General features: G+C 34.4%; 1 protein-coding gene across 1 annotated transcript in view; it reads left to right on the top strand.

Annotated features, from left to right (window-relative positions):
• The window catches only part of LOC108915290 (protein phosphatase 1 regulatory subunit 12A-like), a gene marked incomplete at its 5' end in the record, with an annotated part of 26108 nt that extends 7415 nt beyond the window's left edge, over positions 1-18693 (top strand). The window contains 6 exons of the mRNA XM_023456322.1: positions 792-938; positions 9048-9145; positions 10433-10506; positions 11890-12011; positions 16569-16640; positions 18271-18693. Coding sequence (XP_023312090.1) covers positions 792-938; positions 9048-9145; positions 10433-10506; positions 11890-12011; positions 16569-16640; positions 18271-18693 — 936 coding nt within the window. The remainder of the gene's footprint in view (positions 1-791; positions 939-9047; positions 9146-10432; positions 10507-11889; positions 12012-16568; positions 16641-18270) is intronic.
• Positions 18694-19058: the final 365 nt, after the last annotated feature.

Genomic DNA, 19058 nt, shown 5'->3' with positions numbered 1-19058 from the left:
AAGAAAAAAACCAGTGATGTATTTGGGATTGCAGTCAATAGTGCTAAGGGCTAATGTAATAAGAACACTCTGTGTTGTTGTCAAGCTTTCGGAAATGTTTATTTCCTTTCTCAAGACATCTATAAGAAATGACGAAAATGCTTAGAATAATAAGTTATAAAAGCTTATTATATACTTACAAACGTGAGATTATCCTATAAAAACCATCAAAAACGAAGTATACAAGAACATTGTTAAAATTTTAATTAAAAATAATTGTAACTATAGTATATAGTTACAATATAGTATATATAGTATATACTATACTATATATAGTATATAGTATATATAGTATATATACTATACTATAGTATATAGTATAGTAAAAGAATGTTTGACTATAGTTACAATTATTTTTAATTAAAATTTTAACAATGTTCTTGTATACTTCGTTTTTGATGGTTTTTATAGGATAATCTCACGTTTGTAAGTATATAATAAGCTTTTATAACTTATTATTCTAAGCATTTTTGTCATTTCTTATAGATGTCTTGAGAAAGGAAATAAACATTTCCGAAAGCTTGACAACAACACAGAATGTTCTTATTACATTAGCCCTTAGCACTATTGACTGCAATCCCAAATACATCACTGGCTTATATATATATATTAACTATTTAACCCTAGACTTTGATAAGTACCATTGTAAATGTCAGTTAATCTAATGGCAATTATTCAAACAGTCTGGTACATACCGTTAAAGCTGTGCAAAATATATTATGAGATCTTTAATTATACTTTTATTTCAACAGGCCACAGCATCGGATTCTTTAAATGGAGTGAATGTTACAATAAAAACTGCTTCGCCAACAATAATAACTCGTGAATGTGAAGAATCTCCCTCGGCAGTCGAAAGAAGGCCCTCATGGAGAATGAAAATAGATAATGGTACCTGCAAGGTAAGTACTTGTAATTTACATGCATGGAAAATATAATTTATGTAATACTAAAATCTTATATCTTGCATAAGGGATATTTTCTAGTGGTGATTTGTAAGTATTGCATCCTTAACATTCTTTTATTATACTTCATCGACATAAAGCAAACATCTTGTGAGATACAGTTATTCTTGTTCATAACATGAAAATAAACAGGCGATTTGTAAATGAACTTAGAAGTGACACAGAGCAAGAGTGTGTGGGCTTCCAAATATGAAGTTTGATCAAAAAGTAATGGAAATTGTTTTCTCAGAAAGTGTTATGCATCTGATCAGGGTGTTGGAAAAGGTTGTATTTTAAGTATCCTTTTAAGTTTCGGAAATAGGAAAAGTCACAGGGATAGGATGGTTGGGGCATTACAACAGTGTTGTGTTTTGGATAAGCAAAGCGGCATGCACCGGTGCATTGTGGTGCAATATCCATCAGTTGTCTCTCGGTTTGTCGTGTTCTCCTGATTTCCTCAAGCAAATTGTGCAAAACTGAGTAGTAAGTACTCTTTGTTAACTGTATACCCCGGTAGTAAGAATTCGTGATGAACTATTCCATTGTAGTTGAAGGAAACGGTTAGAAAGCCTTCACATTTGACCAGATCACTCCTCATTTTTGATATCTTCTTAGTATTCCTGAAAACATTTGTACCATTGATAAAGTCCTGACTGTGACATAGTATAGTCTTCAACATAGTGTGTCTGCACGTAATTCCATTTTTAACACAAAATATCGGACAAACTCTGATTCGACATTTCACGACAGAAAAATCGCCAAAAAGACTGAGATAAGTCTTACTCACTCAAACTAAAAATGGCAGCCGCCTGTTGTATCATAATCTCCTTATACCATACCGATATAAATTGCATATATATGATGCCCAAGCAAATAAATATTTTAAAAATGTTTTAAAAACACATCATTGATATGAAAAGTCAAGCAATGCTGATCGTGGTTAACACTTGAATGGGTGACCATCTAGGGAAGGCTCGCGATATTCATCCACCTTCTAATGGTTACAAAAGTTATGTAAATTTAGCCGAGGTTTCTATAGAAAGATAAAAATTTAAAACCGTTGGTCCCTCGTCTAAACAATGTTAGGCAAGTGGGAGTTTGGTAATATTTCCAGGTTGGGGGTTTAATCATAGTATCAGAAATAGGCCGATGTAAAATAATCAAAAAGGAAAGGAAAGAGGCCATGGAATCAATATTTTGAAACATTAACAGATGCTTCGGATTTGATTGATTGAATTGATTTTAAACTAAATATTTTCTAAATGTTTATTTAAAAAATGCTTACAGAAAAAAATAAAGAGAATCAAGAATAAAACGGAATAATTATGGTTTGACCTGTACATAACCGTCAAAATTAAACAAAGCACACACACAAATGTTCATATTGTCTATCATGATTTGGGTTGGATTCCCATTTCTGGGAATGATAATATTGATGTGTCTGCAAGTGAAACTTCAGAAATGTTAAGTATATTGTGATGTTCCTGTGAAGAAGTCTGCAACGTTTGAATGGATGTCTAAAAACTCATGGAAATTGTGAAAATGTTAGAAAGGTATGACAACTAGTGAGATCTGATCTGATTAAAGAGCTTAATTTAAACAAGGAAATGGTAAGAAAGATCTTAACCGAAAACTTAAAAATAAGAAAAATTTTTGCGAAGTAGAGACATCTTGGCATTTCATATGATCTTTCTTCAGTTTGGAGGTTTTTGACAGAGTAATTACTGGAGATGAAACTTGGTGCTTCCAGTGTAACCTTGAAACAAAATATCAGAGCATGCATTGGAAAACGAAAGGTTCACCAAGAACATAAAGAGCAAATGTCACGATTACAGATTAAAACTATGCTTGTTTCATTTTTTGATCACAAGGGCATTGTTCACGTCAATTTATTAAACAAGAACAAACTGTGAATTGTGACATTGTTAGATATGCTGACAAGGCTATGTAATGTAAGAAGCCAGTCATCTTACAATGGGGCATGGATGTTTTAATGCCACACCTGGAACGGATATTTAGACTGTGCTTTGCACACCTTTATATTCCAAAGATTTGGAGGGAAGTGGGGGTTGTGTTCATTCCCCAAAACAGGCAGATTGGATTACACCTCCCCAAAGGTGTATCGACCCATCACCCTGACCTCGTTTCTGTTGGAAATAATGGAAAAGCTGTGTAAGAGTTATATAAGGGATAGAGTGCTACACCATAACCAACATGCATACTCTCCAGGGCGATCTACCGACACTGCCCTTCACCAAGTGGTGAGCAGGATCAAAGAAATCCTTGGACAGAGTCCACTCTGGGGGTATTCATTGGCATAGAAGGGGCATTTGAAAAAACGACCTTCTCAAAAATTAACTCAGCTCTTCTGGAGAGAGAAGTTTCTCCTTCCATCTGTATATGGATATCAAATATGCTCACTAAAAGAGCTATACAAATCAGTGTGAGGGATGCCGAGAGAAATTGTTGCAAGCGGCTGCCCGCAGGGCGGTGTTTTATCACCACTGCTATGGAACCTAGTTCTAGACACATGACACCTCAACTTGGAAATTGGCATCTACAGCATCGCTTATGAAGATGACCTCACTATGCCGATTAGTGGAAAATTTGAATGGATTCTTTGCCAAAGAATGCAAACAGCCCTAAGAACTATTGAAATGTGGTGTGGAGACAATGCTCTGTCAGTCAACCCCAGGAAGACGTAAATGCTTCTCTTCAAGAGGAAGAGAAAACTCAACTCTCTTAAACACCAAGCTAAGTCTTACATCTGATTTGAAATACCTAGGGGTCACACTCTATGTAAAGCTAACATTGAATCTTCATTTTGAAAAGGCATACATATCCTATGAGCAGTGCCATTGGTAGAATTTGGGGAATGAAACCAAAAGTGATCATGTGGATAAACGCTGCCATTGTGAGACCAATGTTAGTCTACGGGACTGTCTGGTGGCCGAAAGTCCAGCAGACCACAGCTAAACAAAAGCTCAGCCAAATACAATTGCTTGTCTGAGCATAATTGGAGCTATGCGAACAACAACCACCATGGTAATGGAGGTAATGCTGTGTCTGCCACGTTTGGATATCTATCTGAAAGAAGTGGCCATGACGACCATGCTTCGCCTCAAGAACGTTGGTTTCAAACCGGATGTAGGATGTGAAGTCAGGAGTCGCCTATGGAATGGAGTCGTCAGGAAGATGCCCCTTCTGCAGGCAGATACTGACAGTATTTCTCCCCGGTTTGCGATCGACAGACCCCACACTGTACACATTAGGAAACAGGAGGAGATCACCGCGAAGATGTAATCAACGTCTTCGCAGACTGATCAAAAAGGAAGGAAGGTGCAGGATATAGAATTTATTCTAGATTCTTGCATATAGTGGGTTTAGTGGGCAATGGATAGGCATGCTACACTGGTACAAAGGGAATTAGCATGTATAACCATAGCCGCTAAAGAAATCGCCTGTAGGCACACTGTGAGTAAAACCATCACAGTGTGCATCTGCACAGATGGTAGACAAGCGATGCTAATCTTACGTAATCATGAGATAATAACTAGGTCAGTATGGGAATTCCACCAGGTACTGGTCATGGCCTCATTTTCCAACAGAACATCTGTTTGCTGGGTCAAGGGACACGAGCGGTGCAATGGCAATGAAGAAGCTGACACGCTAGCCAGAAGTGCATCGGGCCTCAATCCTTTTGGATCCGGTCACTCCAGTGTGTTTCCGTTATCAGCACTCGCTGAAATGAGCATGGAAACACACACACCCACAAAGAATTTATGAAACGGTGTAGTGAAACAAATACCTGTCAATTTGCTTAAAATAGCCTAGCAAGGATACAACCAAAAAATACCTGGCCATGTCTAGGTCAAATCTTCGTCTAATGACTGGTATTCAAACTGGACACTGCTGGCTAAGGAAGCACCTTTACAACATGAGGAAGTGTGGAACACCTCTTTGTAGGGGTTATGAACAGGAAGACGAGACAGTACTTCATGTGCTATACGAATGCACCGCTGTCTCATTAACAAGAGAATCCGTGTTGGGCTCGTTTTCTATGGCCTATATTAGAGAGATGTCCCTGAGCAACGTCATCACCTTCTTCTGGTTAACGGTTCAAGTGGATTGATCTGCTAATGGGAGGAAGTACAAGGAGCCCAATGGGGCCTAAGTGCTGTAGCTTTTTAAGCTACCCTCCCTAATATTCCAGAATTCCAGAAGGCTACATGATGCAGTTCATAAAAAGCAAATCACAAAATTGACCATCCACCTTATTTGCTGAACTTGACACTAAATTATTTTTATTTAATATGTATTTTATGAATAATTATAGCTTGTTATTGTAAAAAATATTGTCTGTAAAGAAATTATGTAAAGTACTAGTAATCAACTTGGGGTATACAGGATATGCCATTTAACACTCCCACTGTCAATATCTCCGAAATGAAGAAATTTATTTTAATTTCGGAAATTGGGGCTGTTAGGTCTCTCAAATAGCTTCAAATTGGAGTTATAATTGTTAGTTCAAATCTTTCTGTATAGATGGCATGGTGATATTAAAAAAATTTTTGTTCCCTGGAACGTGGAAATGCGGTCCATCTGAAAGATCGTTAAATTTTGAGTAATTTTTGTAATATAAAGTTTTTCCCTGCTTTTACTTATTTTCAAGATATGTCTACTTCAATATGCAATGAATGATATACCAGGAAAATCTATTATTTTATTTAAATCACACTGAGACACAATATTCTTTTAAAATATTGTTATAATGACTTTATTCACACCACATACTAACTAACAAACATTAATTATAAAAAAACAAATGATCAACTACAGAAAAAAAATTGTACAATGATAAATCATATAACTAGTATACTTTAATTGAAAGACGCAAACTGATAAAACTGTAATTATTGTAAAACTAATATGTGTCATCTGTCATTGTTATATTTTAAACAAATGACATGAGCCACCTATGACTGCATTTTTTAATAACATTTGATAAATTGCGGTTTGTCTCTGACCCATATAAGATTTACCATTGTACAATTTTTTTGTCTGTAGTTGATCATCCGTTTTTTTTATAATTTATTGTTTGTTAGTTAGTATATGATGTGAATAAAGCTATTATAGCAATATTTTAAAAGAATATTTTGTCTCAGTGTGATTTAAATAAAATAATAGATTGTCCTGGTATATCATTCATTGCATATTGAAGTCGATATCTCGAAAACAAGTAAAAGTAGGGAAAAACTTTATATTACAAAAATTACTCAAAATTTAACGATCTTTCAGATGGACTGCATTTCCACGTTCCAAGGAATAAAACAATTTTTAGTATCGCCACGTCAACTATACAGAACGATTTGAACTAACAATTCTAACTCCAATTTAAAGCTATTTGAGGGACCTAACAACCCCAATTTCCGAAATTAAAATAAATTTCTTCATTTCGGAGATATCGGCAGCGGGAGTATTAAATGGCACACCATGTATGTGTATGTTATTATACAGGGCGTTTTTAAAAGGAATAGTGCAAATAGTACAGAACCTTCATAAATAACAGTGGAAAAGAAATTTTATTTCCTTCATGTTGGAAATTAAATTTCGGTAAAATTAAAAATTATTAAAACAGTGAGATCATGATTACCTTAAAATACAACATTCCATTTCACCGGCTGTGATTAGTGTAATTTTTAATGAGATTCTGTTCAACCAATCAGTGGTCGCATATCTTGAGCGTATACGTAACGATTTGTCATTGTCCATTCTAAACGAATCATTAATGTTGGTGATGTTAAGATAGGAAATTTTTGTTACCAGTAGCACTCGTGCAATGTTGGGTTGCCTACGCACTGCGGTCACATGGCTTTTAAGCATTTATGAAGGCTCTGTACCAATGAATCTACAGGTAAAAATAACATGATTTGCATAAAATTGGCTTTGGTAAAATGTTCATCCTTTAAGAGACAAAGCCCCTCAAAGTTTACAAATAAAAAATACTTATGGTAAAGCTGCCGTAATTTGAAAACCAAAAATTGAGTATTCAAAAATAATTTTGGTTAATAAACGGTTACTTTTAAAACAAAAAGTTGAAAGAATTAAAAGTTTTAAAATAGACTAGATCATCATATGTATTTTTGAATACTAAATTCTTGCTAAACAAAAAAGCTATTGCAAATAATAAATTGAGGATTTATTTTAATCTTCCAAGAAGCAGACATTTTCAAAAAATGGTTGAAAAGTTACTTCTGCATCAGTAAAATATGTCTTGAAAAATTTGATTTTTTTTCACACATTTAATAAAATTATTGAATTAATTATAACAATTAAGATGCCATTACAAAATGTCAACGTGACAGCAGCCTACTATACAGGGTGATTCAGAACTTATCCAAAAAAAAAATTCTGGATGTACAGAGGACCCTTACAAATACAATTTTGTAAAGAAAAAATCAAAAAGGGCAGTTCGAAATTGATTTAAAAATACACTTCTGCACGGCACTGGAAACTGGTCCACTGTAAAACCTGACCTTGCACAATGAGACCGGCATAGCGGTGTGATAAAAACGGACAAAAACTTTCGCAAAGAAAGAAATATGTAAATAGAATTTTATAGCACCTATTTTATATCATCAAATTCAACTGCTTTTGCCTTTATTAATTAATAAAATTAATTTGTGTTTTTAAATAATAAAATCATTTGACATACCCGATGTTACAACAACAATTGTTCAAAATTTTATCCACTAACGTGTAAACACATTTGGGTCCGTCTTACTTTCTACGAACTAACACAAATGATGTCTTGCCTCACCATAACACAAATGCTTCACCATAATACAAATGTTGTCTTGCTTCACCATAAATTAAAACGATATCCATCAAGTTGCTATACACGCAAACCATTTTTGACACTAACTACTAAAAAACTTGTAAATACCACAGATAACAGGTAAAAACTACCGCAACGACGGATTTCAGTAGTAGTAGTCACATGGCGCTCCACGCGTATTGCGAATGACGCTAGAGACTACAGTTGTCCAGCTATGTAGTAGTTGAATGTACTATAACTTCAATAATTTTTTTCTCGGAAACTATAAGGATTTTACAACAAATTTTTTTATGTTATTAACTCCATTTCTCATGCCGCATCTATTCCCAAATTTTTTTGGATAAGTTGTGAATCACCCTGTATAAATTACAGTTCGATAAAATTCCTACCCTATGCCAATCATGCCGTGTAATTGATTTTACCTACGACCACTATTGTAAATCCTTAAAAACACACCTTCTGCGATACGGTGTGTTTTTAAGTATTTACAGTAGTGGTCGTAGGTAAAGTATAGTACGTAATACGTGGTGTAATGCAATTACGCACTCATAGAATCACGCACTCGCCGCTATGCGGCGTCTTGCGTAACTTTTCCATTCGTGCGTAAAATACTTTTTACAACACTTATTACGTAATATACTATTATATAATTTGTTTGCCCAGAAACCGTTAATTTTACAAAAATTACAAAGAGACCTCTTTGTATAGAATGAAATCAGGCTATCTGAAATGAATTTTTAAATGGTACGGCAGTAATAAGAAAAAAAGTTACGTATGAAACAAGTCTTTCAGGTGGCTATTTCTACCCATTACAGCCGTAGGGGAAAATCAACAAATTGTTTACTGAGTGCCTTCTCGATAGCTGAAAATGTCTACTTAATTTTATTTCTGTCACTCTTTTTGATATTTCAGAAAAAAATTAGAGACTACTTTTTTGGCACCCTCTTTAAGCGGTTGTATCTTCACAGGGGATGTTCAAATGAGATTTTTTTTATGAAAGATTCATCTTATTTTTCGACAAGGAATCACCCTCTGAATCGTTTTGCATTTATTTATTTACACCCTGTATATTGGAAACTGAGTGTCTGTATCTGTAAGAGGTGAACATTTTTACTAATGTAACCTTTATGCAAAATATGTTCCTTTTAGCTATAGCTGGTGCCATTTGTGCTCCTCTTGAAAACACCCTGTACATTACATTAAAGTTGACAATAATTATCTGCGATTAGTTTAAGTTGGAAGATGCCACAAAACCACAGGAAGGTCCTAGAACACCTCCATTTATTCGCAGAGCCAATGCATCCTCAAATACTGTTCAAAGACCATCCTCGGAGCCAATTGAAACTGCAGATACAACAGTTACAATACAATTACGAAGGCCGAAATCACTAGAGGAGAAAGGTTGGTATGAATATTTTTTTTGTATGTAGTATATTTAACTGTTTTTTTTTACCCGAGTTCTCAACTAAATTCAGAATGATGACTGGTCAATTAAGTGAGATTAACTGACTTTTTATGATGTTAATGATATAGAAAAATATTTCAAATAAAAGCTGAACGAAATCAATTTGTTGACATTTTAAAATTATATTGAATTAAACAGGGTCCCATTTCTTATGTGTGGTATTTTAATTTTTTCTAATGTAACACCCTCAATGTTATTGCATTATTTATTTTCTCGTTGAATTCAGTGGTACTGGTCCTGTGTTATATAAAGTTTTTTTTATAATGACATTTGCAGCATCCTTGAAAATATCTGGAACTAAACTTGATAACTGATAAGTTTCTCTATTGGTCAAGTATAAAAAATCCTATTTGCATTACTTACTCAAAATGTTTCAAATGGAAAAATAGTAATTATAAACCTTAGAAGTTCAAAGTTCTCATTCTTTGATCAAATTTTGTTTTATTAAATAGAATCCTGTATTAAAATTGATTCAGGCTTATAGTTTGCTAGTTCGCAGTTTATTATAATTTTTAAAGCATAAAGGGCGCATGTTTTTCAATAACAACATAATTTTTATCTCTAAGAGTGGCATGCATACTACACTGACTTGATATTTTTAAAGAAAAAAATGGTATGCCAATGATTTTTTCCCAAATAAAATTATTTTTAAAATCCACTTTCCATTGGAAAGATAAGAGCTCTCTTGAGTTTTTGTCCTGCGATGATCCGTTTTTGAGTAAAAAAAATAAAAAACATGTATTGTCCGTAATTAATTAATATAATTAGTATGGAGGAATACAATTCTGCAGTAAACCTAGTTGGCCTGGAATGTCTCACTTGCATTTGTAACATTTTGAAGTAAGTCATGCGGATTCGAAAATATTAATTAATTTCCTTTTTCTTTTCTCTAAAATTTTTTTATTATTATTTATTATTTTTGCAATGGAACATTTTTGAACCATACTTTATAAAGCAAACTATCATTAATTTTCCATGTAGAATCACACCCTTAAGGTGGCCATATCCCTGGCCGAGAAATGGTGAAATTTCTGGCATTTTTAGGTACTGAAATCTTGAAAAGTAAAACGTGTAGAACAAAAGTAAGCACAAAAATAAAATCCTTGATGTTTTGTTTATTCATTGTTACCATTTAAATTTACCCNCATCCTCGGAGCCAATTGAAACTGCAGATACAACAGTTACAATACAATTACGAAGGCCGAAATCACTAGAGGAGAAAGGTTGGTATGAATATTTTTTTTGTATGTAGTATATTTAACTGTTTTTTTTTACCCGAGTTCTCAACTAAATTCAGAATGATGACTGGTCAATTAAGTGAGATTAACTGACTTTTTATGATGTTAATGATATAGAAAAATATTTCAAATAAAAGCTGAACGAAATCAATTTGTTGACATTTTAAAATTATATTGAATTAAACAGGGTCCCATTTCTTATGTGTGGTATTTTAATTTTTTCTAATGTAACACCCTCAATGTTATTGCATTATTTATTTTCTCATTGAATTCAGTGGTACTGGTCCTGTGTTATATAAAGTTTTTTTTATAATAACATTTGCAGCATCCTTGAAAATATCTGGAACTAAACTTGATAACTGATAAGTTTCTCTATTGTTCAAGTATGAAAAATCCTATTTGCATTACTTACTCAAAATGTTTCAAATGGAAAAATAGTAATTATAAACCTTAGAAGTTCAAAGTTCTCATTCTTTGATCAAATTTTGTTTTATTAAATAGAGTCCTGTATTAAAATTGATTCAGGCTTATAGTTTGCTAGTTTGCAGTTTATTATAATTTTTATTGTTATGTTGGCTAAAGCCTAAAAGATGGCGTTGATGTGCAATGTAAAGGGCTTATTTCAATTTTAGTATAGTAAAGATATTACTAGATTACTGATTATGAGAAACCATAAACAATCATAGGTGTATATTATACACATTATAATGCTATGCGAATATTTAAGGGTGTGATTCTACATGGAAAATTAATGATAGTTTGCTTTATAAACTATGGTCCAAAAATGTTCTGTTGCGAAAATGCGGGGTGTTAAAATTTAAGAAAAGACGGAAATTAATTAAAATTTTCGAAATCGCTTGAGATATTTCAGTGATATTTAGTTTGTAGTGATAAAGCATAAAGGCGCATGTTTTTCAATGTCAACATAATTTTTATCTCTAACAGTGGCATGCATACTACACTGACTTGTTATTTTTAAAGAAAAAAATGATATGCCAATGATTTTTTCTAAAACATGTATTGTCCGTAATTAATTAATGTAATTAGTATTGAGGAATACAATTCTGCAGTAAACCTAGTTGGTCTGGAATGTCTCACTTGCATTTGTGACATTTTGAAGTAAGTCATGCGGATTCGAAAATATTAATTTCCTTTTTTTTTTCTAAAATTTTAACAACAGAACATTTTTTAACCAATTTTTGAATGTTTGAAAGCAAACTATCATTAATTTTCCATGTAGAATCACACCCTTAAATATTCGCATATCATTAAGGAACATCCTGTATAACTTCCCACAGTGCAATAAATAAAAATTAATTTTTAAGTTGTCGGATATGTATAAATGATTATCATGTGTATTAATTTCAGAACAAGATAAAGAAAATGATGTTAGGAATGCCCAAGCAACACTTGCTACACAAGCAGCTATACAAAGAAGAAGAAGGCCTAAGAGACGGTCAACAGGTGTTGTATCATTTGATAACATAGATGTAAGTAACTTTTAACATACGCTCCACTTTCTGCCAGTTTGATCATATTGAAGCTTAGGCATTGAGTAGCAGTGACCATTTAAAATATAATACGCTTTGTACGTTATATCTCACCCATATTGCTACTGACTTCTTAGACGATCAAGGCCAAGCTGATGATACACTGACCTCATAATGCCTTTGTCAACTTAAATTATGAATTAATTATCCAAAACTTGTTTGATTTCGGACTTACAAAATCTCTCTTATGTTTTTTCCTAGTAGACCGAGCACTAGAGGTAAGTGGGTATGCAAAATGTAAGGACCGAATTACATTACATTACAATGGATTTGAGTTAAGAATAGGTCAAAGCTTAATAATACGGATTTTGCCGGTCCATTTTTTTTACCCCCTCTCCTCTTATTTGCAAAGATTGAGCATATGCTATAAAATCATTTTAATGATTATTTCAGTAATGATTTATAGTTTTTTCTAATGATGAAAGTGATGATAGGTTGTTCAACGAAGAAAAAAAAACAGAAATAAAATAAAAACATACAGGGTGTAATTTTGATCAGAGTAATCTTTATACAGAAACTACCTTTGACCTTTAAGAAATTGTGGCGTGCATTGTTATCAAATCACATAATTTGAGAGAAAGGAGAGAAATTTTATTGGAAAACAAATTTTCACACCATCCATGAGATATTGCTCTTTGTGTTCATCAAGGAGCCTTATTACTCAAAAATTTCATCTTTCATGTAAAATAAACTGTAAAACTAACAAATTATTTAACATAATACTCGAACAGTAGTAAATAAATCAACTAAATAAAAATAAGTATACTCACGTGATTTTTACATCGTATGCTAAAAATTTCCTTCATTTCCAAACATGCGTCTTTCAATAAGTTGCACCATGAAGTGTCTCACGTTATCCCATGAATAATAAAACACAACACTACAACACTGCACTATACAAATTATATTTAAATTGCATTAAAAACTAATACTTCATGTAGAAAGTTCCAAAATTACGTACCTGCTGTATTATAAACACCTCGTAAACTGTTAAAATGACAACTAAAATAAATGTAATAAAATAAGCATTGCCATAATTGGCCATACCTGTTTCCCCAAATTAATGTCTGCTTTGTTTTTTGCCCGTCTACCACCCTGTTGTCTTACATGTCAGATGTAAAGTCATCTTACATATTTCAATCATATAAACAATAATCAAGCACATAGCTGCGAAACTATTAGTCGAAATGGATCCTCGCCAAATACATGTTTTCATACAGAACCATACTTCACATTATATAATAGTTATTATTTTGTATCATTTGCAATTTCATTTTGTTGCTGTTTTATGTTGTTTTGGTTCAGTTTAAGATGTCTAGCACCGATTTAGCTGATGAAGTGGCTACAAAAAAGAAGTGTGGAAACATACCGTATGTTATTTAAAACTGTATAACAGTAATGGTTTTATTCATTTTGCTCTGCCATTCCGCAAGTTTTACACAGTTGGTTTAAAAAACTAACTGGCAACACCGAGAAGTTCGTTGATACAATTATTTACTATCGAAATAAATGAAATAGACCCCTGAGTTTGGAAACTGATTTAACAAAATCAAGGAGCTATAAAATTTGAAATTTGGACCATATATAGGGTGTCTCATAATTAGTGTCCAATAATTTACCACTTGATTCTATTGCTTAAAATAATATTTTTTCATATAAACATGGGTCGAGAAATGCTGCCTAAGGGAGCTATGCCCCCCCCCCCTAAATGGGACCTCAAAAAATTCATTTCCTTTTAATATTATTTTAATTAATTTTAATATTTCCGGACCATTTGGAAATGGAGCATTTTATCGAAAGAAATAAAGAGTACCTTTTTTGTAGAGGAAATGAAGGTCTATCATATGTTGGCCTCTGAATTTGAAAATTCCGAGAAGCAAAAAAATTGGGGCAAAGAGTGACCGCAAAATCCGCCCGTTTTTGCGTAGTGTGTAGCAAGAACGGGGAAGGTTGTACAGAGGTCTCCGTGGGCTTAAATTGATCGTCATGAAAAATCTAGGTGAGCATAATTCGATTTTTCCAATATTTGCCCGACTTATCCCTACTTAAGGGGTGGAAACCACCCCTAAAACAAGAAATATGAGAAAATAGTCGATAAATTCTTGGTAAAATTGGGGGAATTTCACATGGCAAGGGTAAAATCAGGAATGTCCTTCTAAAAATGCTCATGATAAACCCACCCCCCGCGTGGGGGTAAAACAAAAGATCGAATTATGGGACCCATCTTTCGTATCATTTGTCGGGTAGTGGGGGAAACAAAGTACTTCATGAAGTGGATATCGCCATGGTAGCGCAGTCGGTCGAGAGTGCGGTGGCAAGCATTTCTCGGCTAGGCTTCCTACTCTGGTCCGGGTTCGGTCCCCGGTGTCGGCACTGGGAATGTCGATGGATAATGGGTGTTTGTCCGCGTTTTTTCAAGTGTAGCCCCCTTCCGCACAAGCCTTTGGCTTTTGGATTTGGGGGTTGTCTCATTTCTGTGGTGTTTTTATGTTTTTTTTTTAATATCATTCCCCGTCTGCTATCGGCAATAGGGGTGGTTTTATCCCCACGCGGGGGGTGTTTTTCACCTTGAGCATTTTTAGGAGGGCATTCTTGATGTTACCCTTGCCATGTGGAATTCCGCCAATTTTTACCTAGATTTTGGTGACCATTTTTTCTGTTTTCTTGTTTTAGGGGTGGTTTCCACCCCTTCAGTAGGGGTAACTGATCAGAATCCAACAGAAGAACGAATTATGGGGGCATGTATTTCATATCATTTGGATTTATAAGGAAGAGTGGCACAAAAAAGGCAATTCATGAAGGGAACATCATTTGCTGCCGGTTTTTGGCAATAGGGGTGGTTTTACCCCCACGCGGGGGATGTTTTTCACCTTGAGCATATTTGGAAGAACATCCCTGATCTCTTCCTTGCCATTCAAATTCCCGCCAATTTTTACCAAGAATTGATCGACCATTTTCTCACGTTTCTTGTTTTAGGGGTGGTTTCCACCCCTTAAGTAGGGGTAAGTCGGACAAATATTGGAAAAATCGAATTCTGCTCACCTAGATTTTTCATGACGATCAATTTAAGCCCACGGAGACCTCTGGACGACCTTCCCCGTTCTTGCTACACACTATGCAAAAACGGGCAAAAAAATGGGGTTTTTTGCTGACGACCCCCCCAATTGAGACACCCCTGATCAGAAAAAAAAAATTATGATCTATTTCGACTTTTAATGAGTGTTCATGGTGTCAAAATTCATAATTTTCCTTCAACCCATTTCAGAAATATTTAAAAAAAAATAAATTTTTTTAGGCCCCATTTAGGGGGACGTAGCTCCCTTAGGAAGCATTTCTTGACCAATGTTTATATGAAAAAATATTCTTATTTTAGGCAATAGAAAGTGGTAAATTATTGGACACTAATTATGAGACACTCTGTATAACCTCACTATTACTCTATTGTGTGCTAAAATTTCAGTTTTGTTATCCCATTTCTCAGTTACTAATGAAAATGTTGAAAAAATCACGGTTTTCTGCCTACAAAATTAATACCTCTCAATTTAACTCGTAATTTTTTTGTGAATTGATAAAAAAATTCCAAATTTTTACCGAGGATAAGTCGAACTATTATCTTTAAGACTGTGAAGGTCATTTACCTCAAAAAGGTCTTCTTTTTTTAAATTTTAAGCAAAACAGCAGGGACTGCCATCTCCGTAAATATTGCGTTCTTTAATAAAAGAAAACTGATACAGGTAGTAAATAACTGTAAACAACAATCTGAAAAAAATGGTTACAATAATATAGTTATAAAGGTTGTACTGTTTTATATACCTTGCATTTATTAGTTATCCGGTTGTTCCCAATGGGGGGGTGCGCGGCATGGCGGCGACAAGTGGAAGACGTTCAGCGAGCGGCGGCGGCTCAAATATTTTATTTGTAGAATCATTTTCTGGCTTTTTTCATTATTATTGGGTATTTGATCAAACTCTTCGGAAATATTAGAAAATTTGTAATCTTATTTTGAGACTGTTGGTTGTGTTAAGTGTTACCGCAAAAAAATATTCTTGAATAATCCCCAGAAAACATGTTTTTAAAATTGTCGTTGAGCATAAGTGGCAAATTTATGTTATCCGTAATGTTATTTATGTATACATAATATTCTGTTTGACCCAATTGTGTCGAAGATGCTTTTCTTCGGTTTCCAAACTCATGGGTCTATTTCATTTATTTCGAAAGTATGTAAGTGCAGTTAAAAATGAACTATAACTCGACTATTTACTTGATTAAATGCAGTAATAATTTCAGTATTCTGGGGAACATGTATTATTACCCATGACAAACTAACCCCACTTAAAGTGACACTGTATATTATATGTAAAAATTTAAAAGGATCGGCATTAACATGTTATTCTACAATGTGATGTAATCGGATTTACATCTATAGGGCAATAAATAAAATAAATAAAAATAAATAAATTTGATGTATTAAAAACTCAGTAATTTTTTCTATTTCAGGATTTGGATAAAGAAAAAGAACTAATACATGGGGGAGACTGTGAGGAATCTATAAAATTAAGTCACCAAGAGGTAAGTCAGTTGTTATATACTTTTCAAATTTGTCTGTAAAGACAAAAAGGCTAATACAAAACGTTTTTGATTATATGGGTTGTTAAATGTGAAATTTCGGAGTAAACATATATTTTTAAATGGAACAATGGAAAAAAAAACACTGGGTGTTCAAGGATTTTCATAACTTTTTATATATGGCTGATTCACATTTCACTTTTAACACGACATGGGACCGATGACTTGAAAAAATTTTAAACATACAATTTCAAATCGTCAAAACTTTTTATTTTAAGCAGAACATCCTATAACTTTCGGCTCCATTTCAATTTCACTTTGTTGTTTTTTTATTTTGTTTATTATTGTTGTTAATTTTACAAATAAATGAGCTACGAGAGCAGTTATTATTATTATCTTTAAACAAATATGTATCTAAAAATGAATCCCAAATAATTATTATGTCATTGGCGTTGAAGTTGTAGGAAAAAAATTCCCTCTTTACTACCTATTCCTACGCTACTGACCTACAAAAATTTGTATATTTTACAGTAAATTATGTACACATGCAAATGTTAACACTACACCAAATTTTAATTCACCCGAGCTAAAACACCTTGTATGTGATGATTCAGAACTTACCTGAAAAATATTAGAAGTTATTAAATAATTTTTTTCTATTCTTTTTCTACTCGAAAGAAAAATTTTAAAGTTTGATCATTATTAATCCACTGTCCAACTTTTTAAATCCTAAATATTTTTAAAACCAGAGGATTTGTGATTGTTTTTAAAAAGCAATGCAATCCTAGTATAGTCGTTTCTGTTAGGAAGTGGGACTTTTTAATAAAACTCTAATTATTTTTCTGTTAATATTTATTTAATAATCACTTTTGTATGGCACTGTCTTATACAAAGGAAGGTCTATAACCAACTAACTATATGAATCCCAGTTAGAAAAAGGAATTTTAACCTGTCAGCATGTTAGGACGTTCCCCACTCAAGTGTGAAACCGATAATATAAACAATTCTTATCCGTGTTTATACCTAGTCACTTAGGATATTTTGAATACAAAAATATATTGTGAAGTCGTATTTACGTCGTTCGTCACTATGACGCCTGAGCGGTGGCGGTTACCTAGGGCGCCAGTTCCTGTTTAAAGTGCAGAAACACCACTACGCGGGCGGCTGCAGTGAAGACACGGTATGTCCAGAGGGTCTAGAGAGAGTTAGACTTCACACAGGAATCAAAGGCCACAAATTAGTATATATTTACATTTATTTATAGTCCAATTCTACTTATGTACACTATTCTACTCTAAATCTATCACTAAACGGTGTCAAACGGTTACGGTTATATACAGGGTGACTACGGAGAACGGTAAAATAACAGTGCGGTGTTAAACGGTGACCTGACGAAAGCAAAGCACAGCAGAGCTAGCGGAACGGTTAATGCGGTAAGCGGTAGTACAGATACCAGAAAGAAGAAGCGATTAGCAAAGCAAAGCTACAAACAATAACTATGGACTAGACTTGGCTATTATCTTTACACAAAAGCAATAAAACAGTAACAGCGGGGCTCCTCAATCCTGGCAGGCGGCTGGCAGAAACTCTGAAAGAAAGGTTGATTAATTACGACCTGCGTTTCAACTCATAGGACAGAAAAGGAGGAAAGGATGACAACATCCTATCAGCCGAACGCGCAGTTAGGTTAAGTGTACCGGAAAGAGACAACAGCACCAGCAACAGTACACCCAACCACGTCGTACCTGAAAGAGAAATAAGATTAACTATGACCTGTGTCTCCACTCATAGAACAGAAAGGAAATGGGACACAACATTCTATCAGCAGAGCGCGCAGTTAGGTCGAATGCACCGGACAGTGACAACAGTGCACCCTTCCTTGTCATGTTCCTGCGGTTTGGTACGACCTGCGTTTCAACTCATAGGACAGAAAAAGGGGGAGACAACATCCTGTAAGCCGAACGCGCAGTTTAGGTCTATTGCACCGGACGGAGACAACAGTGCACCTTTCCTTGTCGTGGTACGGCGGATAACTGAAAAGACAAGATATGATTAGTACAAGCGGACAGCAGCCAAGTCTTTACCTAGGTTCCCTAAACCTTTACTCACTTCTCTTCCTGGGCAAGTCTGGTCGGTCGGAATGCTGGAACAGGACTAACTTTGCAGTTTAATTACCCTGTCAGGTCTCTTGTCACCTCAAGAGACTTGCACATTGAATATGCGCGGAACCTAACTTACTTCAGCGGTCTTCGGACTGGACTGGTGTTGGCGGCAGCTGGAGATGAACTGACACTTCTCAAATTTCCTAAGTCCCTCGTCTCGGATTGGCGGCTGTGAAGTTCGTCTAAACTGGACTTGCAGAATTCTCACCTACTTCCAGCGGTGACGTATCTTTGGGCAGGGCGGCTGGAGGCTCGACTG

Source organism: Anoplophora glabripennis, unplaced genomic scaffold (assembly GCF_000390285.2).
Source record: "Anoplophora glabripennis isolate ALB-LARVAE unplaced genomic scaffold, Agla_2.0 scaffold1386, whole genome shotgun sequence".
NCBI classification, from domain to species: Eukaryota; Metazoa; Arthropoda; class Insecta; order Coleoptera; family Cerambycidae; genus Anoplophora; species Anoplophora glabripennis.
This window is presented reverse-complemented; position numbering and strand designations above follow the sequence as displayed.